The sequence below is a fragment of the Trichomycterus rosablanca genome, chromosome 20, assembly GCF_030014385.1.
Source record: "Trichomycterus rosablanca isolate fTriRos1 chromosome 20, fTriRos1.hap1, whole genome shotgun sequence".
NCBI lineage: Eukaryota > Metazoa > Chordata > Actinopteri > Siluriformes > Trichomycteridae > Trichomycterus > Trichomycterus rosablanca.
The window spans coordinates 1143614-1166954 of NC_086007.1; the positions used below are offsets into that span (position 1 = coordinate 1143614).

General features: G+C 43.1%; 2 protein-coding genes across 3 annotated transcripts; one reads left to right on the forward strand and one right to left on the reverse strand.

Moving 5' to 3' along the window:
* Nucleotides 1-1354: 1354 nt before the first annotated feature.
* On the reverse strand, nt 1355-5688 carry cldn18 (claudin 18). The gene is made up of 5 exons (XM_063017032.1): nt 5469-5688; nt 3313-3477; nt 2624-2768; nt 2352-2462; nt 1355-1439 (listed from the first exon to the last, which is right to left on the reverse strand). The coding sequence occupies exons 1-5, from the start codon at nt 5686-5688 to the stop codon at nt 1355-1357; spliced, it is 726 nt and encodes a 241-aa protein (XP_062873102.1).
* A 2001-nt stretch (nt 5689-7689) lies between these two features.
* septin2 (septin 2) lies at nt 7690-22944 on the forward strand. 2 transcript variants are annotated; one of them, XM_063017385.1, is made up of 13 exons: nt 7690-7742; nt 10395-10437; nt 12116-12227; nt 14767-14853; nt 15819-15942; nt 16059-16193; nt 17957-18074; nt 19263-19364; nt 19808-19953; nt 20098-20220; nt 21420-21480; nt 21648-21733; nt 22416-22944. In XM_063017385.1, exons 2-12 carry the CDS (start codon nt 10414-10416, stop codon nt 21723-21725), a joined length of 1110 nt encoding a protein of 369 aa, XP_062873455.1. In that variant the 5' UTR covers nt 7690-7742; nt 10395-10413; the 3' UTR covers nt 21726-21733; nt 22416-22944. The 2 variants fall into 2 exon arrangements, with proteins under 2 accessions (XP_062873455.1, XP_062873456.1); XM_063017386.1 differs by having other exon boundaries at nt 20098-20181.
* Nucleotides 22945-23341: the final 397 nt, after the last annotated feature.

Consider the following 23341-nt stretch of genomic DNA (forward strand, 5'->3'; position numbering starts at 1 on the left):
TTTATTTCACTTTATTTTGGTCAGGATCGCAGCAGGTCTGTTTTTTTCTTTTCAAAGCTGGACCCACTGCGACCCTGACCAGGATAAATCAGCGGTTAAACAGACTATAAGTAGAGGAATGAGTGAATTTATTCTAAAGGTGTTTTATATATATATATTTTGTTCATGTATTTTCTCCACCAATGCCGATCCCCGCTCTGATTGAGGAGAACGAAGCTAACCCACGCCCCCTCCGACACGTGGGCAGCAGCCGTATGCATCTTATAACCTACACTTTTACGAGTGCAATGCGGATCAGCGTGGTGTACGGAGAGACACACCCTGAGAGCACTCTTTCCTCATCTCTGTGCAGGCGCCACCAATCAGCCAGCAGAGGTCGTCATTGCTTTAGTTATGAGAGAGACATAACAGCAGGCAGAGCCGAGATTCGATACGATGTATTCGAGATCCCAGCTCTGGTTCCAGCGTGTGTTTTTACCGCTGCACCACCTGAGCGGCTTATCCTAAAGGTGTTGAATAGGGTTCCTCCACACCAAACCTGGTGAACCGTATCTTTATGGGTCTCACTTTGTGCACAGGGGCACAGGCATGCCGGAACAGCAAATTACCTTCCCTAAACTGTTGCTGCAATGTTTAAACACCCTGTTTATAGTGCTTGATTTTCATGCTGGCAATAACGACAGGAACAATATTCAATCCACTTCAGTTTATTGGTACAAAAAGCAAACAAATACAGTCACAGACATTTTTTATTAAACATCCAGTTTGTTTTTTAATGTGGTTCAAGAAACGGGAACAGATATTTGAGGAAGGTTTAGTCCTGCAGCTCCGGGTTTCTACCCTGATGAGATTCAAGCTTAAAGAAAGAAGAAATCTCAGTACTGGAGGTAAACTAGGTAAAAACTGCATTAAATCATATCTAAAAGAACTGAGTCAAACGGTAAGTTTGTTTCTGATTTACAGTTCTGTGTGTATTAAGCTCTTGGGCGTGGCTGCAGTAGATTTACTTTTACATTTGCAACATTTAGTGGACGGTTTTATCCAAATCGACTTTTGACTAAATACAGTTCAAGCAATTGAGGGTTAAGGGCCTCACTCAGGGACCCAACAGTGGCACCTTAGCAATGGTGGGGCTTGAACCGGCAACCTTCTGATTACTAGTCCAGTCCCTTAACTGCTGAGCTGCCACTACCCAGATTTTAGGGTTGTTTAAAGAATCTGGTTAATAGGGCGTGGTCCGGAAGGACGGATGTGTTAAAGAAAATAAAAGGTTTATATATTTATATGAAACGTGTTATTCAGTGGAGTAATAAAGAATGAATAAAGAATGAATAAAGTGAGATCAGACGTGTGATCAGACGTATTTCTGTTCTCTCTCACTGCTCCCATCCGCTGCTCTGGACTGAGCTGGTACTTTATACATCACCGCCTTATAGTTCCTGTAAAATAAAAACATTTAGCTTCAGGACTTGTATGTATTTGTATAATTTATTTTAATTTGTTTTTTATTTTATTATTATATTTATTATTGTTATTATTACTATTTTATTACTATTTAGTAAACCAACTTATAAATATGGATTATATAGTTAGTAATTGATATTAAATTGATATTATTGCTATTGTTTTTTAATATATTTATATTATTATTATTATTGTTTATATTATTTATTATTTTAAGTATTTTTAGATTTATATTATTCATTATTTTTGTCATTTGTATTTATTTTTTTATTATTACTAGTAAATCTATAGACAATAAATACAATGAACCATTTATTATTATTATTATTATTGTTATTCATTTTATTAATTTATTAATATTAATATTATTTATCATTTTTATTTATTATTATTTTATTATTATATTTATTATTGTTATTATTATCATTTTATTATTAATAGTAAACTAACTTATAAATATAGATTATATAGTTAGTAATTGATAATAAATTTATGTTATTGCTATTGGGTTTAAATATATTTTTATTATTATCATTATTTTAAGTATTTTTTTATTATTTAATTATGTTATTATTACTAGTTAATTACTTTTTATATTGATTATAGTTATTAATTGAGATTATATTTATATTATTTTTATTAATTGTATTTTTATTGTTAATTATTGTTTTTTATTTTTTTTATTTATTATAATTTTAGTATTATTATTTTAGTTTTTGTTAATTAATCATATAGTAAACCTTCCTACAAATAAATATTGATAATAGTAATTGTATGATATTAAATGTATTTTAAATTATATTAAATGTATTTAAGCTAAGTGACTTTTTATTTTATGTAATTAAATATCAGCATTATGTGTGTTGGGGGGGGGGGGGGATACTTACGGTGTGCTCTGGGCCTGCATCCCTCTGAACGCCACACACTTCAAAACTCCTCCTATCAGCAGGACGCCCCCTCCGATCCAGGCCACGAATAGGGCGGGTCCGAACGTGTACCTGCCCACCAGAACAAACAGCACCATGATTAAGTGTTGACCACGCCTAGCTACAGCAGATAAACACACACACAGCAGCGTAGTGTGGCCTGCTTCAGTCTAAAGGGTTCTTATCTCGGCTTCTGTAGCGCGATTGTGGGAAATATTCGCTCTTTTTCTTACGTGGTAGCCATGGACATTCCTCCCATCCCCATTCCTTCCATCTCCATCTGGTTCATCCCGCCGTAATTGGGGTTGTAGGTGGTCATCCTGAAGCTGGCCACGATCTGGTTGGCGTATATAGAAGCTCCGATGATGCCACAGAGCCCTACAAATAAAAACACAGAAATAAGTGATTGTTTGGATTTTGTCTCCTTTTCTTTCAATTTAATCATATTCAATTCCCACTTCACACCTCCCACAACCAGCGGTGAATTATTTTTCATTTTTCATAATCTAGTCATATCCAATTCCTAGATTGCATTTTGCTTCCTCTCTACTGCTGCAGACCTCCACTCCTGACCGAGGAGAGCTGTGACTGGTACAGATCGCTTCTTTTCACCTGTGCCAGACGGGTTCATACGGAGATCCATATCGCAAACCGATCTCCATTATCCCTCGTCTGTGTGCAGTACCATCGATCATCCAGCAGAGGTCGTAACTGCAGCAGTTATGAGGAGTCAATGACTCAAAAGTGCCTGAACCAGGACCAAGTTTGCTTTGCCTCTACTAACCGAGTGGAGGATGGTAAGAGAGGCAAAAAATCCCCAGGATCACTGTTGGACAGTTACTGCAATAAAAGCTGCGTTTTGGGGGGCACCAAGTTGGTGATTATCATAATAAAAGTGAATCAGGTTGCTTCAGTCGTTTACCTGCTATAGCAAACATGATTCCGGCCGTCAGCGTCATTTTGGCTTTGGTCGACTCCTCGGCGCTTCCTATTTTCAAACATTTCAGCGAGAACAAAGAGATGACGGCGGCAGCCACGCCCAGGACCGAGCCGACCACCATCAGCGCCCTCACGGCCTGGAACTGACCTGAGAGACGACACGGCGCTCGTTATAATGCAGCGATGAGCAACGACGTTCATCATCAACAGTAATACAAACAGTACAGAGTAACAGTAATGATACACAGGCGTTCACGTACTAACTGTGAACGTGTGAGTGAGTCGGGTCTGTGTCAGGATCATCCTGGACAGGGTACCGATCTATCTCAGGGCATTTAGAGTCGCCAATCCATCTTCTGCATATGTTTGAAAGGTTGAAGGAAAACCAGGATACCTGGAGAACATGTTGAACTTCATGAACAGGGACTGGAGCCGAGGTTTAAACCAACATTGTGCCACTATGTAGCGTAAATGTAATTTGTCAGGTGGTGTGGTGGCACAGGAGGGTGGCATGCATCAGCATGAAGACATGGGTTTAATCTTTACCCCTGGTCACTGTAATGTCCGTAAGTGCCCCCCCCCCTCCCCCCCAAACATGCAGAAGATGGATTGGCTCCTTTTAATTGCCCCTGAGTGTGAGTGACTGAGTCAATGAGCATATGTCTAAGGTCTGGTGTCTATTTCTGCCTTGCTTTTAAAGTTTCCTAGTGGCACCGGACCCACTGTGACCCTAACCAGGATGAAGTGCTTCCAACCTTGTGCCAGCAGTTTGGGGAAGGCCCTTTCCTGTTCCCCTGTGCACAAGAGTGAGTTTTGTAAAGACATGGTTCTCGGGTTTGGTGTGGACTAGAATCTTGATTTCGATCCAGATCGTCTCATCATCACTGGCAGACGTTACAGACGGGCACAATTCCCATAGACATGATCCAACATCTTGTGGACAGCCTTGCCAGAGTAGTGGACGCTGGGTAAAAATGCCTGAGGTTTTGGAATAGGACAGGTAAAGCAAGCTCATTCTCAGGTGTCTACATACTTTTGGTCACCCAGGGTAGATTATGAGGTAGTTTCAGTGAAGTTGTCGCTATGGGAACGGAAGTGGATCAAAGGGGAATTTGGAGCTTTGTTTGTTCGATTCTTGATAACATTGAGTCCATGTGGGCGTGGCTGCTCCAGTTCTGCATTCGTCACCCCGCCGGGGAACCAGGACCCGAAAGCAGCGTGAATATTCAGGTGGTTTCTGTACCGGCTACATTATTATGAGCACAGCTGGAGGTGTGGGTGCTGCACATTACCACGGCACCTGAGGACCTGGGTTCGTTCCTTCATCACCCTGTCTGTCTGTCAGGACTTTGGCATCTTCTCCCTGCGTCTGCATGCAGAAGGTGAATTGGTTGCTCCTGGGTCTGAGTAAATAAATACTCAATATGGCCAAAAGTATTTGGACGCCCTGGACAGGGTGCCAATTCATCACAAAGCCTCGGGCACAAACAGACAAAGTCATTGTTGAGTGTGTAGGGGCCCAGCTAGCTGATAACACCACTGAGATACGAACCCTGGAATTCATTTTAGTCCCCCAAACCCAGTTAGTCCACATTTCAATCCTTCTGACCCACCCAAGTCCACATTTCAGTCCTCCAAAACCACCTGAGTCCACATTTCAGTCCTCCGAATTCAACTAAATCCACATTTCAGAGTCCTAAACCCACCCAAGTCCACATTCTAGTTCTCCAAACCCACCTGAATCCACATTTTAGTGTCTTAAACCCACTGTAGTCCACATTTCAGTCCTTCTGACCCACCCAGATCCACATTCTAGTCCTCCAAACCCACCTGAGTCCACATTCTAGACCTCCAAACCCACCTGAATCCACATTTTAGTGTCTTAAACCACCTGAGTCCACATTCTAGACCTCCAAACCCACCTGAGTCCACATTCTAGTCCTCCAAACCCACCCGAATCTACATTTCAGTGTCCTAAACCCACCTGAGTCCACATTTCAGTTCTTCTGACACACCCAAGTCCACATTTTAGTCCTCCAAACCCACCTGAATCCACATTTTAGTGTCCTAAACCCACCATAGTCCACATTTCAGTCCTTCTGACCCACCCAAGTCCACATTTTAGTCCCCTAAACCCACCTGAGTATCCCAGAAGGCCGTAGAGAGGGCGGCACTCGGTGAATCCAGATGTGGTCACTTCACAGTCCTTCCACAGGCCTTTATACGTGTAGACAGAGGTGACCACATCGCCCTGACGGTCCTTGGTGCTCCAGTTGTTCATGACGGTGGCAGCGATGGTCGCGGCCAACCCGACGAGCCCTAACACGAAGCCGCCGGTCTGTAACCCGCTGGTAGCCATGTTCGATTCCTCCAGCTGTAACGGCCAGTGAGAAGGTGGAAGAAGAAATGGTGGAACAGGGAGGAGCGTTTGGGTTTAATCTCGAGGGAGTGGACATGAGAACGCCAGCGCTGCTGCCAGGGCTTTTCTATGACTGGCACCTTCAGTGAAATCAGAATGGTTCTTCATACCTACAGGGTGTCTCCAATCATCCTGACTGCACGTCTTTGGACTGTGGGAGGAAACCAGAGCACCCGGAGGAAACCCACACAGACAGGGGAGAACATGCAAACCCCAAACAGAAAGAACTCGAACTTATTTATGTGAAGCAACAGTGCTACTCACCGAGCCACCCTGTCAATAAAAGACTTTTAGATAAATTTTAATTCTAATCTGCTCACTTTTGTTTCTGGATCAGATTCTTTCACCTCTGTGAGCCCATTTCAACAAAGAAAACCCAAAAATATGTGGACGGTCATTCATGGAAGCATTTCGTATTATTTAATAGGGTGTTGTGTTATTTGTCTTGCAGCTTTGATGGAGGAGACCAGTAAAAAAAAAACCCAGAAACGTTTCCTTACAAATGAAGAAACGTTTAATTAAAATAATCTGCATGAGAAGCACAGAATGTATAAAACAGTTAAAGGAAGTCAAACTGTTGTTCCTTATCACAAAATCAACAAGGTGTGTAACAGAGACTCAGACGTTTCTTATCAGCCTGTTACGCTGTGAGAGTCAGAATGCTGTTTCTAAACGAACCAATCAGAGGGCTGAGACGAAGAACAGTGTAAGCTGATTGGTTTCCCATCTCCTCATCTGATTTGTGCAAAGTTTGTTTTTAAACCTTCATGCTGGTGTGACGTGATGGAGCCACATGCTGTAGTGACCGCTGGTGGGTTTCGGTTACAGAATCATGCCCTCCTGCCTTGCCATTTATGGTCAGCAGAGGGGGCACGGAGGTGCAGATGCTTGACATGTCAGTTCCTCTTAATTGACAGTCCTTGACAGTCAGTTGTCGCCTGGTTGAACATTAATTTGCTCCAGGTGGAAACGTTTCTATTCATCATGGTTTCTTCCTCACATTGTTACGGTCTCTGTTGACACCCTGCGTTTCTCTTAGAATCATGTTGGTTATAAGTACAGTACATGGAACAGTGGTCTCCAAAGAAAAAACAAGATAAAAACAGGTCTGAGTAAATTATAAGCTGCTGGAACACAGGTGTCCCTGTCCACAGTCAAGCGAGGTTTACAGATCATCATGCAAGAAAGCTCGGCCTTCTTGGTCCATGTAAATACAAACAAACTTCATTTGAGCTTTAAGGTGCTGATTTTTAAGCAGGCACTTTCGTTACAGCCCTCTCATTTATATCCGGGCACAGAAAAGTCCCCAGCTGAAGTAAATTAGAGCGCTCGATTGGCTGAGTAGTCTGTACATTAGCCCACAACTGCTGAAATCTGGGTTCGAATCTCAGGGATGCTATCGGCCAGTCTGTCTACACAGACCTGATTGGCTATGTCTGAGGGGGGTTAAAGCCCTGCAATTGATAGCAGGGGTATTCCTGCCTTGTGCTTGGTGTTTCCTGGTGGAACTGATCCCGCGACGACCCTGACCAGGATAAAGTGGTTGATAAAACTGATTTAAAAGAATAAAAATGGAGTAAATCAGGAATATGAACAGATTAGGAGCACATGCTACAAAGTTAATGTAATGCATATTAAACGGGGATTGATTATTAGCAAGAACGCATGTCTAGGTTGCGTTCTTGCAATGCGCTTATTGTTTTCCGGACCCTGTGCGACCCTGATCAGAATAAATCCGTTAGTACAGATTTGCATCCACCAATCAGATGCGCTCTGTCTCCCTCTAGCGCCGCTTGTGTGTACTGCAGGAACCTAAAGTAGGCGGGCTTTAGTTTGACCCGTCAATCAAATCGTCTTAGCCAATCAGAGTGCAAGCTAGGACATTCAGGGATTCTGATTGGTTGCTCGGCGCACAGCAGTAGAGTGGGCTGAGGCTGGAGAGGAATTTGCAGTTTCCTCACAGTTCGGTTTGTTCTCACCGCCGGAGAAAAAAGGTAAATATGTGGATTTGTTTATGTTTTATTTTGTATTTCTTTAAGGGAGAAGGTTTATTAGGTTTATTTATCTTTAAACAACGTGAACATGTCGGTCGGTGTAGGAATTATTGCGTTTAAATTGAAATAAATGACAAGCTAACGTTTCCTGCCCGGCTAACCTCAGTGTGTACTGGCTCTGATCAGTGTAAAAGAGCTCAAACTGATTTATTACTTTTTTTTTATGTATTTTACATTAAATTATCTTTAAATACTTCATATATTAGTTAAATAGGTGCTAGTGGGGTCAGTTAAATCAGTAAGATCAACCATCAACCCTTAGCTAATCTAAGTCTTAAGTTTTAATTGCATATACAATATATAATATAAAAGTGCATCAGTCATTTTAATTCACTTTATTCATTTATAATAATAAACACGTATTTTTATTAGAATATCTGTATAAATTCAGCATGTTTTACTCTATAAGCAGCTCACATCCTGCTCTGAGTGATTATTTAGTGTTGAAGCACATTCCTATCATTCCTGTACAGACTGTTAGGAGAGCAGCTCTGTCTCCTTATTAAAATGATAAACATAATAAAAATAATCATTATAATATCTAATAACAACATAAAAGCAGCAGTTTAAACTAATATTTCATATCTGCTCCAGTAGCAAAATGTTTGGTAGAAATTTGCATTCGTTTATATTTATATTTATATTGTTCTGTTGTTGGAAGCAGGTCAACACTTATTTATTTATTTATTATTTATTTATTAGGATTATAACATCATGTTTTACACTCTGGTTCTATTCACAGGTAGTTACTGCTTACACTTATCTCCAGTTCACCTCACTTGCACGTCTTTCTACTGTGGGAGGAAACCGGAGCACCCGGAGGAAACCCACACAGACACGAGGAGAACATGCAAACTCCGCACAGAAAGGAACAGGACCGCTCCACCTGGGAATCGAACCACTGAAGCCACCGGACGGGCCGACACAACTACACAAATTTACGGTTACGCCTTTTAGCAGACGCTTTTACCCCAGGGTACATATAACTGTGGTCAACATCAACATCCCTGACGCTGGGAATGTGAACTCACGCCCCCAAAAAAAGGCTTAAAGTGTTCAGATGCTACAGAATGAAGTTCCTGTTTGGAGAATGAAGTTGATGTTGGTTGGTTTGTTCTGTGCCTGGACAGGCCGGTAGCACCACTGAGATTCGAACTCCGGGGCTGGAACTCTTCACGGTGGTGGGCTAGTGTGTTCCCGCTCGCACCGCCCCGGATCACCACACGTACCCCTCAGCTAGGTGTTCAATCTGCCACCGCTTCTTTTCACCTGCCAGTCTCGGATTCTCACAGAGAGAATCTCTTGCGCCACTTGCGTAGACACCCAGACCAGTCCTGTCGACTGCATAGCACAGCGGAAAGAAACCCCGTCCGCCCTTCCCCTCCCACAAACACGGCCGATTGTGTAGTGGCATCATGTTTGACCCCCGAACCCTTCTTCGTTCATCACTTTTTATGTTGCAATTTAGCCAAAAATCCCTAAACTGTAAAACTTTCCATGCTACCTTCCTCAGATCAGAGGAAAGACGAGGTGGCGGCTGTTAAAAGATTTTGTCTCCTGGACTCGGTTGGCGTACTTTGGCTGGTTGTTACGATGTCAAATTATTATTCTCGTGGTTGTGCAGCATCTGTACAAAAACCCGGAACCGCTCTGAATGCTCAGCTTTGTCTTGGTCCTTCCCTAAGCTTTACGATCTCGAACAGGAGGGAAAGTCGAAGCTATTTGTGTCCAGACTGCTGAGCCGAGACTCGGTCTGGATTTGCATCTGGTCCAGCACTTCCTGTTTCTGTTTTAGATCGAGTGGAAGGTCAGACTTCCTGCTTCAGAGAGTATCGAGATTCACAGTTCAGTGAAAACCTCTGACATTAAAAAAACTGTCCAAAAAAAAAATGTTGGGACGGTAGGAGGAATTTAAATCAGATCGGTCATCAGCGGGTCGCAAATCCTGTTGACCGGCGTTCAGTTGAAGGCAGTGCCGAGATTAAATATTTAACGTCCCGACCAATCAGCTTTGTTATGAAGTTAATGTTCCAGAAAAGTTAGGACAGGGATCGCTTCATCCTGGTCATGGTCACTCGGGGTCTGGTTCCATCGGGAATCGTTGCGCCAATTCGTCAGCCATAGAGATTCAGCCTGTCGTGTCTGTGTAGATGCCCGGCAGGTGGAGAGCACCGCTAGTATGAGGTTCGAACCTGGGTCTCGGAGGTGGTGGGTTAGTGTTATAGACCGCTGCGCCACTCGAGCGCCACTTTTTTTTATCATGGTTCGATAAAACACTTCAGAGGCTCAACACACTGCAGACAGGCCAGTCTAGCACTCGCACTCTCTTATGACAAAGCTGCAGTGTTGTAAAGAGACTAGAACAGGGTTTGTGTTTTGTTTTCTCTCCCCTGATGTGAGTTACGCTCGTGACTGTTTTTGGAGCGGCGTTAAGTTCAGATCAGTTAACTGGAGGAGCAGGATGTGGCGCGTCTGCGGTCAGACCCTTTCAGCGTCCGTGAGCTCACTTCCTGTGCGAGCGCAGCTGTGTTTCACTTGTTGGCGTGAGTCTGGTTGGTTCCATCTTCAGCGCTCGGTGCTTCTCTGTTCCAGGTTTGGATCGCGGATCATCATGTCTCAGGCTGATAAACTGAAGGTGAGTGTCGCTCTGAGAAGCTTCCTGCTGTTCATGTAATGAAAGGTAACGGACGCATCAACACCTGCTGATCTGTACCAAGTTTGGTTCGCGTCCCGCCATCGTGGCCTCGACTACCAAACACGTACTGAACGGCGTCTGCAGACCTCAAATCCTCAACTGTGTATCGTGAATCGTCGGCCAGACAGTGTGGTCTTAAAAGGTCAAAAGTATGTGGACACCCATTATAATGATCGAATATGGTTGTTTCTGGCACATCTCTTGCTAACACGTGTATAAAAGTGTGCACAGTCCATCAATCCCTTTATATTCTCCCATACTTCAGTGGATTTGTGCATGAGGTCGGCTTCACGTATGCAGAGCCACGCACCGTGTTTGTACAGGGTCCTCACACAGCGTCGATAACCCCACCTTTTAGTCCGGCCTTTTCCCACTCGCACTGAAAGGCAATCTTGTCTGCTAGATGCCGCCCAACCGACCGGTAGCAGAGTCGACATTCAAACCCTAGAGCTCACAATCTCAGCGCTGGTGTGCTAGTGGATTATCCCACTGTTCACACTTGTTAATATTGTTGGATCGATGGTGTGGGAACTCTCAAGGGTGCAGGGGGTTTCATACTGTTCACTATACACCGATCAGGCATAACATTAAAACCACCTCCTTGTTTCTACACTCACTGTCCATTTTATCAGCACTTTGTAGTTCTACAATTACTGACTGTAGTCCATCTGTTTCTCTGCATGCTTTGTTACCCCCTTTCATGCTGTTCTTCAATGGTCAGGACCCCCACAGAGCAGGTATTATTTAGGTGGTGGATGATTCTCAGCACTGCAGTGACACTGACATGGTGGTGGTGTGTTAGTGTGTGTTGTGCTGGTATGAGTGGATCAGACACAGCAGCGCTGCTGGAGTTTTTAAACACCTCACTGTCACTGCTGGACTGAGTGCCCACTGATGAAGGTCTAGAAGATGAGCGACTCAAACAGCAGCAATAGATGAGCGATCGTCTCTGACTTTACATCTACAAGGTGGACCGACTAGGTAGGAGTGTCTAATAGAGTGGACGGTGAGTGGACACGGTGTTTAAAAACTCCAGCAGCGCTGCTGTGTCTGATCCACTCATACCAGCACAACACACACTAACACACCACCACCATGTCAGTGTCACTGCAGTGCTGAGAATCATCCACCACCTAAATAATACCTGCTCTGTGGTGGTCCTGTGGTGGTCCTGACCATTGAAGAACAGAGTGAAAGGGGGTAACAAAGTATGTAGAGAAACAGATGGACTACAGTCAGTAATTGTAGAACTACAAAGTGCTTCTATGTGGTAAGTGGAGCTGATAAAATGGACAGTGAGTGTAGAAACAAGGAGGTGGTTTTAATGTTATGGCTGATCGGTGTATATATGAAACTGGAATCATCAGGGTCACTTCATACAGCCGTTACTGAGTCTTTTATCCAGCAGGAAAGTACGAATAAAACACTAATATCCCAAAATCTGCTTGTTTTGGGTGTCCAGGCTAGAGGTTTGTGTACATCTTGGTTTTAGAACCTAAATCAAACTTGTTCAGATTTGAAGGACCGTCTGTCTGAACCTTGTTAGTAAGAGAGCGAACACTATTTACACAGCAGGTTTTTAAGGGGGCGGCTCGTGATCGTGTGATGTGTGTTACAGGGGCAGTTCACCAATCCAGAGACGCCTGGGTACGTGGGCTTCGCCAACCTGCCCAACCAGGTCCACCGTAAATCAGTGAAGAAGGGCTTCGAGTTCACGCTCATGGTCGTCGGTAAGTACGGGCGGCTGGATTTCACACGAACGTAGCAGAAATGCGGTGGCTGCGGCATTCCGGATCTGGTTTATTACGGGAGCCACTGTGGGAATCCGTGTGTGTGTGTGTGTGAGAGAGACCGAACAGGCCTCAAGGTTTATTTTAAGGGTTCATGTAGGGTTCGGTTTTTTTTCTCTGGACAGGGAGGACAGGGAGCAGATCTGCTGTGGGGTCGGTATGAGGTGCGGGGGGGGGGAGTACGAGCGTGGGAAAGACGGACCCCGGGGATGGAGTAAGAGGAGAAAGCAAGCAGGAAACAGATCAAGGAATGAAACATGCAGGCGAGAAAGGGGTGGGGATGGCTCGAGGGAGGAAAAATATGAGAGAAATGAAAGAATAAGTAAGGGATGGATTGAGTGAGGAATGGAAAAAGTCAGGGTGTTCACCCTAAAAGAAATCCGTGGGACACTGGGGGGGATTCTTATTTTATACTAATGAGCCAAAATGTTAGGACCATCCTCTAAAAAATGTGCACAGCGGTGCCTGATTGGTACCAATGCATGTGAGGCTGAGGGTAGGGCTGCACGATATAACGTTTCAGCATCGTCATCACGATGTGTGCACGCGCAATAGTCACATCGCAGGACGTGCGATGTCACTTAATGCAAATTGAATCAAATGCGTCATGCTACAACTTTTTTTGCTGCTTGACATTTGCTGACGAGCCCAAACTTGCAAATAAAAACGTTTATTTACGTTTGAAAATAACTTTGTCCGCACCGTCAGCCATGTTTACTTTCCTGTGAGAGAAGAGATGCCGCAATGAATTCTGGGATTGCCTTCGTCACTAAGGACGCTTCTGATTCTCACTCGTTCTTGAGTCAAAATAACATTGAAATATTAAGATGCCTCAGTAGTGAGCTTATTAAGGCGGATTTGGAACAGGTGTATAGCTGCTCTTTTGTTTGTATAGTTTTATTTTAAATAATGTTTACTACTTCATTTTGTCAATCCTGTTAATTCCCTCATGTGATATTGAAGCTTTCTTAGTTTAATGCTCAGTTTCAACCCAGTACAAAGATGTAGCTGGTCATAATCTTTTGTATCTCTTGTAGGCACCACGCTTTTTCACAGATGAGCCCCTTATTTAGAGTAAGATACATGCATTATTAATATTATTAATAATGTGGTGAAAATTCCTGCATTTTTTTAATATCGCGATATATATCGCAGGAAAAAAAAAAATATCGCAATGTCAGTTTTTTCCAATATCGTGCAGCCCTAGCTGAGGGATCTTTTAGAGGTCTCGTAGTTCAGGTGTTGAATGCAGCAGATCTGATCAGCATAAAGACCTGAGAGATTCAATCAGGACTAGATCATTATGGCCAGATGACTGGGTTGAAGTTGGAGGTTCGATGAGGTACGAGCCACAAACCGTTGACTCACCAAGGCTGTGGCGCCTGGCACGGACCAACAGAAGATCCACTGTACACACGGTGCATCGAACCCTCTGCGTACGTGGCCGCGTAGTCTCAGCAGGGTCATCGAAACCCCTGTCCACTGTTCAAACTGGACCTTAGTGCAACAAGATGATCGACTGGTCTGGTGAATCAAACCCTGTTTTCTTGAAGAGCACGTGGACCAAAGGTCATTTCTGAACAGGCAAAATCTGCAGGATCTGCTGCTAACGTCCTGGTACCAGACGCTACAGGGACTCCTTTAAACGTCTCGGCGGGTCGGAGCCGTTTTGGCAGCATGTGAGACGGGTGGTCATAATAGGGTGTGTTCGAAAACCTAGTGAGCTGCCTCGCTGTCTTACTGCCTGCACAGGCAGCTGCCTCGGTAGAGAGGATTCTAATACGTCATTGACTTATAAGGCAGGTTTTTTGAACGCGCTACTTAGACAGCGATAACATCAGTTTTCACTAACTAAGCTAACAGAGTTAGCCTTATGCCATTCGAACCAATAGGATGAGGTGGCACAACGTGCTAGCGTGTCAACTAACCCGTCTCCCTCCGTGTACCGAAAACTGTTAAATTCTCTGACGAGCCCGAATTTGCAAATAAAAACACTTGTGCAAGTTTATACAGATTAAAAATCAATAATAATTTATTTACACTTGAAAATTATTTTTCTGTGAGAGAAGAGCTGCCGCACTGAATGCTGGGATTGCCTTGATCTCTAAGGATGCATCACATGCTCAAGAACGGAGTCCAAAAACCCTTGAAATTGTAAGATACCTCACTAGTGAGCCTATTCAGCCTCTTTCTCTGGAGCGTGTAGGATTACGTGTAGAAATGCCTGTATGTAGAGAGCGCACCAGGTTTTGGAACACACACACTAGGTTTTGGCTCATCAGGGTGTTTCAGTGTTCAAAATCTACCAAGACGAAGAAGTGAAAACCGAGAGCAGAACATCGTGACCCATCATGAGGTCCCAGCTTTGCGCTGGTCTCGTTGTGTTTCCTGTTTTTTTTGGGGATTTGTGGGGTTTGGTCACTGATTTGTCGTCTCGGTCTGATTGAAGTGTTCTGATTAAACGTTGTGTTGTTTTTAGGTGAATCCGGTTTGGGGAAGTCCACTCTGATCAACAGCCTCTTTCTCACTGACCTCTATCCAGAGAGGGTCATCCCCGGAGCTGCAGGTCAGTGAGATCCCTCAGCGTGAAATTAGCGCTATCGTTGTTTATTTAGCTGCTTTATTTCAGGATCATGAATTATTATTAAGTTTAATTTGAATGGATCACAGTCGTTTTTACCCCTTTTTTCCTATAAAAATATTAGGATGGACGTTAGGATGGATACTGGCTAGGGATGTAACGATACACTCTACCCACGATGTGATACGATTCACGATACTGGGAAAATGAAATTGAAGACAAATTATGACAGTTTCCTTTTATTATTTCTTTAAAAAAATATTTATTTATCTAAATAAAGAATGTTCTTTTATTTCTGAGGTAGGTACAAACTATGCAAAACAATGCTGCACATTTCCCTTTTTGTGTAAAACAAATCCCACATTATATAAATAAATGAATAATACAAATAAAGAAAGGCTCCTCGCATGAATACATTTGGCTGGAAAGTCCCATACAACTCTGTGTAGTGACGTCAACCAGGCGAGGTGAATAGCACCAGCGCCGTCTGCTGTTTAAAGTGAATATCGATTCATTTTACATAAATTACAGATTCGAATCGTGACACGTGTGCACCGTTTTGTAACTGCTTTGTGGTGCATCGTTACATCCCCAGTACTGGCCAGTATTATAAAAACAATGTCAGTTACTCACCTAGAGTTTGACACAGTTAAATATTGACACTGCTCTGACAGTGTTGCATTACATTGTATGAGTCAGTTATAACTAGGACTAAATTCACTGAAAAATGTGCCTAATAAATGACAGATTTCACAGATTTTTAAAGAAAAGAGCCACAATTCATGGCAGTCATTAAACTACACTGATATATTAGATGATAGAATAAATAAACGCTACAATACACAGTGCAGCTCAGCTTAATAGCTGAATGTACCTGATGATCTGTGAGTGAAATGTGCTGTTGAAATGACCTGGCTTGTTTTTTTTCGTTCACTGTACCACGCCTGTAGAGAAGATCGAGCGTACGGTGCAGATCGAGGCCTCCACCGTGGAGATCGAGGAACGTGGAGTCAAGCTCCGTCTCACTGTAGTGGACACGCCCGGATACGGAGACGCCATCAACAGCCAGGACTGGTGATTATTTCTACAGTGAACCGCACAGGGCGCTCGGCCGAGCTGTAATCCTGTGACGACACCTAGTGCACGAATGTCTGTAATAAAAGTATTTTTAATAATATATCTTCTCACAGCTTTGACACCATCATCGCGTACATCGATGACCAGTTTGAGCGTTACCTGCACGACGAGAGCGGCCTGAACCGCCGGCACATCGTGGATAACCGCGTCCACTGCTGCTTCTACTTCATCTCTCCTCTCGGCCATGGGTGAGTACACCTGGGTAACGGACAGCATGTACATGTGGTGGACAAAATAACAGAAACACGAGCGCTGTAGCGCACAGATGAGTCTAGCAGGCTACAGGGTTATTAGCAGCATGTCCTAGCTATAAAAGCTCAAAGCAACATAACAAGGCATGGCAACTAACAGAGTCCCAGAGAAAGCACGGCGCAGAGCAGAGCCGCTGCGTTCCAAACACCATCCTATCTCCTAACGCTGCAACTTTGACCTCACCAAATAAGATTTTGTGTGCAGATTGAGACACAGCCATGCAGCTTTTGCGAATACACGGGTGCACAGAGCACCAGAGCTGGACCCCTGAGCAGTGGAAACTTGTGATAGGCTCTGATTCAACAGATTCAATTGAAGTTTTTGTTTCATCAACAGAATTCGATTCATCAACAGAATTCGATTCAACAGAGCTATTTGATTCATCACCAGAACTCTTTGAATCATTAGATCAGTTTGATTAATAAACGTAAATTGATTCAACAGAACTATTTGATTCATCAGAATTTGATTTAACAGAAGTATTCGATTCATCAGAATTTGATTCTGCAGAAGTATTTGATTCATTAGCAGAAATTGATTCAACAGAAGTATTCGATTCATCATAAAAACTTGATTCAACAGAACTATTTGATTCGTCACCAGAACTATTTGAATCATTAGATTAATTTGATTCATAAACATAATTTGATTCAACAGAACTATGTGATTCACCATCTGAATTTGATTCAACAGAATGATTTGATTCATAAACAGAATTTGATTCAACAGAATCATTGATTCATCAGAATTTGATTCAACAGAATTATTGATTCATCAGAAATTGATTCAACAGAAGTATTCGATTCATCATAAAAACTTGATTCAACAGAGCTATTTGATTCGTCACCAGAACTATTTGAATCATTAGATTAATTTGATTCATAAACATAATTTGATTCAACAGAACTATTTGATTCACCATCTGAATTAGATTCAACAGAATGATTTGATTCATCAGAATTTGATTTAACAGAAGTATTTGATTCATTAGCAGAAATTGATTCAACAGAGTTATTGATTTATCAGAATTTGATTCAACAGAAGTATTCGATTCATCATAAAAACTTGATTCAACAGAACTATTTGATTCGTCACCAGAACTATTTGAATCATTAGATTAATTTGATTCATAAACATAATTTGATTCAACAGAACTATGTGATTCACCATATGAATTTGATTCAACAGAATGATTTGATTAATCAGAATTTGATTCTGAAGAAGTATTTGATTCATTAGCAGAAATTGATTCAACAGAGCTATTTGATTCATAAACAATTTGATTCAACAGAATCATTGATTCATCATAATTTGATTAAACAGAATCATTGATTCATCAGAATTTGATTCAACAGAAGTATTCGATTCAACAGAAGTATTCGATTCATCATAAAAACTTGATTCAACAGAGCTATTTGATTCGTCACCAGAACTATTTGATTCGTCACCAGAACTATTTGAATCATTAGATTAATTTGATTCATAAACATAATTTGATTCAACAGAACTATTTGATTCACAATCTAAATTAGATTCAACAGAATGATTTGATTAATCAGAATTTGATTCTGCAGAAGTATTTGATTCAACAGAACAATGTGATTCATCATCAGAACTTGATTCAGCAGAACTTTAACAGTTTCTGGAGGTTTTGGAAGATGCTGTAAATCTAACGTCTCTCTATATTTCGTCTCTTCAGGCTGAAACCGCTGGACGTTCAGTTCATGAAGGCCATTCACAACAAAGTGAACGTCGTTCCTGTGATTGCTAAGGCTGATACGCTCACGCTGAAGGAGCGCGAGAGGCTGAAACGCAGGGTAACACTATCACATCTTGTTCCTTTTACAGCTCTGCGTCTGAATTAGACGTCTGCTCGTGTTGAATCACGTTTATTCATCGTCCGCGCTCACATGAACGCTCTCGGCGTCTGTCACAAACACCATAACGTTATACATTTTTAAATGGGACTGAATGGTCGACGCTGCGTGTGTCTGAACGTTATTCACTCAACAACAGAGAGAGAGACAAACACTACACACCCAGTACAGGAAAAGAAATCCTCATCCAAGAGAATACAGAAATAATCCTCACATTCCTTACTAATGTAAAACATTATTTAGGTGGTGGATGATTCTCAGCACTGCAGTGACACTGACATGGTGGTGGTGTGTTAGTGTGTGTTGTGCTGGTATGAGTGGATCACACACAGCAGCGCTGCTGGAGTTTTTAAACACCTCACTGTCACTGCTGTCCAGCCGACAGCGCCCCGTGGGCAGCGTCCTGTGACCACTGATGAAGGTCTAGAAGATGACCGACTCAAACAGCAGCAATAGATGAGCGATCGTCTCTGACTTTACATCTACAAGGTGGACCAAGTAGGTAAGAGTGTCTAATAGAGTGGACAGTGAGTGGACACGGTGTTTACACGGACACACTAACACACCTGCAGTGCTGAGAATCATCCACCACCTAAATAATACCTGCTCTGTGGTGGTCCTGACCATTGAAGAACAGCATGAAAAGGGGGTAACAAAGCATGTAGAGAAACAGATGGACTACAGTCAGTAATTGTAGAACTACAAAGTGCTTCTATGTGGTAAGTGGAGCTGATCAAATGGACAGTGAGTGTAGAAACAAGGAGGGGGTTTTAATGTTATGGCTGATCGGTGCATATAAATAATGCAAGACCAATAAAACTAGCATAAACACTTGATTCCTGCTGTGAATATCATTAATGTGAAAAAACAAACGTCATCTCACGTCTCTAAATAATGACGCTGCGTACCGTTCCTGTTTCCGAAACACATTTCATACAAAACTGCACCTGAATAAAGCATCAGTACCATCAGTCAGTGTTTGTACTGGATCGTTTTCAAGATCAGAACTCTGTGGTACCGCCAGCTGGAACACTGGTCATGTGAACGCGGCCTTAAGTTTGCCTTGACACCGTGTCCACATTAATATGATTCATATTTCAGTGTTTCAGCCTATAAATGTGTTTACAGATTCTAGACGAGATCGATGAGCACGGCATTAAGATCTACCACCTGCCAGACGCCGAGTCGGACGAGGACGAGGAGTTCAAGGAGCAGACGAGGATTCTGAAGGTGCGTCACCTCTTTCTTTACGGTTTATCGTCGCTGTGTTAGTACGCGCGGCTCAAACGTCTTCTGACAAGGTTTCAGATGTGAAGAATGGCCTGGCGCTGGGGTGTGTCACAAATCGCACCATATATGTGAGGTGTAATATCTGAGGGAAAGTAATTGGAAAAGTTACAAAAGAACTCTTAAAGGGCCAATCAGGTGGTGCACAATCGACCGTGTTCGATGGAGGGAAGGTCGGACTGTGTGATTCCTGCTGCTGTGTGGCTCTCTGTGCGCAATACGGCTCTTTGTGGGAACCCAACACTGCCAGGTGATAGTAAGCGGCAGCAGACTGTTATGACCACATCCACAGTTTTTCTCATTTTATATTAATATATTTATAATAGCTTATATTTCTTTTCATTTAGTGTGTTTGATTAAACATCATTGTGTGTGTGTGTGTGTAGACCAGTGTCCCGTTTGCAGTGGTGGGCTCCAACCAGCAGATTGAGGCTAAAGGGAAGAAGGTGCGTGGGCGTCTTTACCCCTGGGGCGTGGTGGAGGTGGAGAACCCCGAACACAACGACTTCCTTAAACTGCGCACCATGCTCATGTATGACACACACACACACCCTGCTCATAAAAGATTATATATACACACACACACACACACACACATGAATGCATGAATAAATGGTTGTAACTGGATACAGAACCAAATCGTTCAAACCTCAAACCCGACCGTTTCTGTGTGCAGCACCCACATGCAGGATCTACAGGAAGTGACCCAGGATCTGCACTACGAGAACTTCCGCTCAGAGCGCCTCAAACGGGGCGGCAGGTTGTCTTCCCATGGTTACGTTCTGCCTCTGTCGCCTGCGTACGTACCGCTCTGTCTGCTCTGCATTTCTATACCTCCCCCAAAGCTCCACATACTCCAAGTTTAGGACCCAAACCCAAAGTGGCTTTTATATCGAACCCTGAAACCTTTTTATGAGTTTATCTGTGCGTGTGAGATTCCAGCTTATTTCACACGACAGCAGTGACGAGGGAATGGTGATGTACAGTATGTCTCGCTCATTTTCTGACCAGTAATTTGTTGCCAGGACCATGTAAAGGAATTTTAAGTGGGTTTGGCTGACCGTGTACACAGTCTTCAAGTCCAGCAACAGTCCCGACCTCACAAGCACCGTTTTGATGGAATGGGATCAAATTACCACAGGCTCAAAATTCTTGTGCAAAGCTTCTCAAAAGACTGGGGACTGCTGAAGGAAGGAAAGAGGGAAGGAAGGGAGGAAGGAAAAGAGGAAGGGAGGAAAAAGAAGGAAACAAGGAAAAGAGGAAGGAAGGAAAAAGAAGGAAAGGAGGAAGGAAAGACGAACGAACAAAGCAAAAAAATAGAAGAAGAAAGGAATATAGAAATCAACAAGCTTATATTCAGGTGTCCACATCCTTTTATCTGTAGATCTGATTGGACGATGTTATGATGTCCCGTTTTGGTTAGCACACATCATTGACGACCTTTACTAACAGTGATGCTCTGAATGAGCAGATGTTTGGGTTCAGTGATGGCCACTATTGGGATATAAGCGGGTGATATAAGTGTGTGTACAGTTTTGAGCAGGGGAGCAGCGTAGCGCACTCGGCACGTCCAGAGCCGTGGAAACGGTCGGACCGTTATGAGCCGCACCGCAAACGACCCGTCGGATCCCCTCAGTCTGAGTACAGGAGGGGGAGGTACCACCGAAAACGAAAGCACTGCTGTCTGTCAGCTTAATGCTTGTACTGCCACACACACACACACACACAGAAGTATAAACACTTGTGCTTGCCCACTAACACAGTTGTGCATTCACTCATTCACACTGTCTGCTGCTTACGTCTGCTCTGAGTACTCACTCACTCTCTCAATTCACTCACACTCTCACACTTGAACTTGAGCTTTGCTGTAACACTGAACATGACTCTCTAACACACTTCAGTGTCAAATCTAAGTAAATCATTCAACTACATGAGAGGTTAAACTCCAGGATGCTCACCTGTGTGTGTGCGTGTGTGTGTGTGTGTGTGCGTGTGTAGAAATGGTCCGGAGCCTGAGGAACTTGACAAAGACATAATCCTCCAGGAGAAGGAGGCAGAGGTACAGTACACGTCTCACCACCAAACACACATCTAATAATAATGAAATGATAATAATAATCAATAGAAGGTCATTAATAACTAATATGTCTATATGGTAAACATTTCTCTCTTGATTGTGTGTGTGCATCAAAGTTAACGTGTGTGTGTGTGTGTGTACACGTGCAGTTGAGGAGGATGCAGGAGATGATAATGAAGATGCAGAAGCAGATGCAGAAGCAGGGTGACGGAGATGGAGACGTCTGAGCGGCTTGGTAAGGGCTGCAGAACCAGGCCTGCATTTATTTATATGTGACTGTTATTATTTGTTATGCATGCATTGGGATCACCAGTTCTAGTAGAGTGTTTAAATAATTAAATGTAATTTATTCATTTATTTATTAGGATTTAACGTCGTGTTTCACACACTTTGGTTCCATTCATGACAGGACAGGTAGTTACTCATCACACAAGATTCATCAGCTCAAGTTTAATCAAACACACTCATGAACAATTTTGTATCTCGGAGTGGAGAACATGCAAACTCCACACGGAGATAGGCTGGAGCCTATCCCAGCTTTTCAATGGGTGCAAGGCACACAGTAACACCAGGGGCGCCAGTCCATCGCAGGGCAGACACACACACACACCCATTCACCTATAGGGCAATTCACTGTCTCCAATTAACCTGACTGCATGTTTTAGGACTGTGGGAGGAAACCCACGCAGACACGGGGAGAAGAACCCGGAAGCCACCATGCTGCCCCCTGAAAATCCTTACTTTTTACTTTAATGAAGTAAAGGTTCATGAGAATGAACACATCACAGATTCTTCTGTTTCTGCATCTTACAGTTTTCGTATATGGGGTTTGTGTCAGCGGCGGGTGCGGACCGGACTTACTGGGGGCCAGAGTGAGACGTAATTTTCTATTTTCTATATTTTCTGGCTCCTCTCAGGTGCAGAGCTGCTGACTGAACACCAGACGTGGAGAGAGAGGAAAGAGAAGAGACGAGATTCTGGTGCAGGTCTCACTACGCCACTCCTTTAGTTTTTCTACTTGTTTGGGATATAAGTTGTGTTTCCTCTTGTAAGCAGTATTATTATTATCTTTAGTTATTTTTGTATTCATGTTAAGACTCGTGTGCTGATATGAAGTGATAATAATGGGAGGATAAACAGAATTAACGCTTTTTAAATATGAAGAGATTTTAAGTGTCCGTGATATTATTGTACGTTTTGAATTTTGCTTCTCACGCCGCCATCCAGACTCCAGTTCCTGTCACCGTTTGTACCAGATTCTCGCCCCGTGTAACCGAGCTGAGTCCTGATGAACCTGTGTAGTCGTTTGTGCTCTTTGAGGAACGGTTCGGCCCCGAATTTTAGCACCATGCCAACTGTGAAATGAGGGGATTGTGCCAAACACCGTAGCATTGGTTAGAAAAAGCATGATTTTTTAAAAACAATAAAAGTTATTCGTTTTAAATACGTTCATGTCCAAGTGTTTGGACTCAGCTGGTCAAATTTCATTTCTAATGTTTTTTATTGTTTTTTGGGACGTTGAATTAAGTGACGCTTTTTATCCAGAGCGACTGGCAGTACAGTTACAGTATACAGTCTGGGCGATTGAGGGTTAAGGGCCTTGCTCAAGGGCCCAACAGCAGCAGCCTGGCGGTGGTGGGGCTTAAACCAGCGATTTTCTGATTACTAGTCCAGTACCTTAATCACTAGGCTGCGGCTTGCCCACCCAAGAACACGTGGAATTAATTCACTCACTTTCTTAACCGCTAATCCAGTCAGGGTCGCGGGTGGGGTGCTGGAGCCTATCCCAGCTTTTCAGTGGGCGCAAGGCACACAGTAATACCCTGGATGGGGCGCCAGACAC

What these genes read in the sequence shown, in the direction of transcription:
- septin2 (XM_063017385.1), top strand. Translation starts at nt 10,414, where the DNA reads ATGTCTCAGGCTGATAAACTGAAG. An exon ending in GCGAGAGGCTGAAACGCAGG is followed by an intron (nt 18,075 to 19,262) that starts GTAACACTATCA and finishes ATGTGTTTACAG; the next exon opens with ATTCTAGACGAGATCGATGA. An exon ending in AGCAGACGAGGATTCTGAAG is followed by an intron (nt 19,365 to 19,807) that starts GTGCGTCACCTC and finishes GTGTGTGTGTAG; the next exon opens with ACCAGTGTCCCGTTTGCAGT.
- cldn18 (XM_063017032.1), bottom strand. Translation starts at nt 5,688, where the DNA reads ATGGCTACCAGCGGGTTACAGACCGGCGGCTTCGTGTTAGGGCTCGTC. An exon ending in AATCATGTTTGCTATAGCAG is followed by an intron (nt 2,769 to 3,312) that starts GTAAACGACTGA and finishes TTTTATTTGTAG; the next exon opens with GGCTCTGTGGCATCATCGGA. An exon ending in GGAATGTCCATGGCTACCAC is followed by an intron (nt 2,463 to 2,623) that starts GTAAGAAAAAGA and finishes TCTGGTGGGCAG; the next exon opens with GTACACGTTCGGACCCGCCC.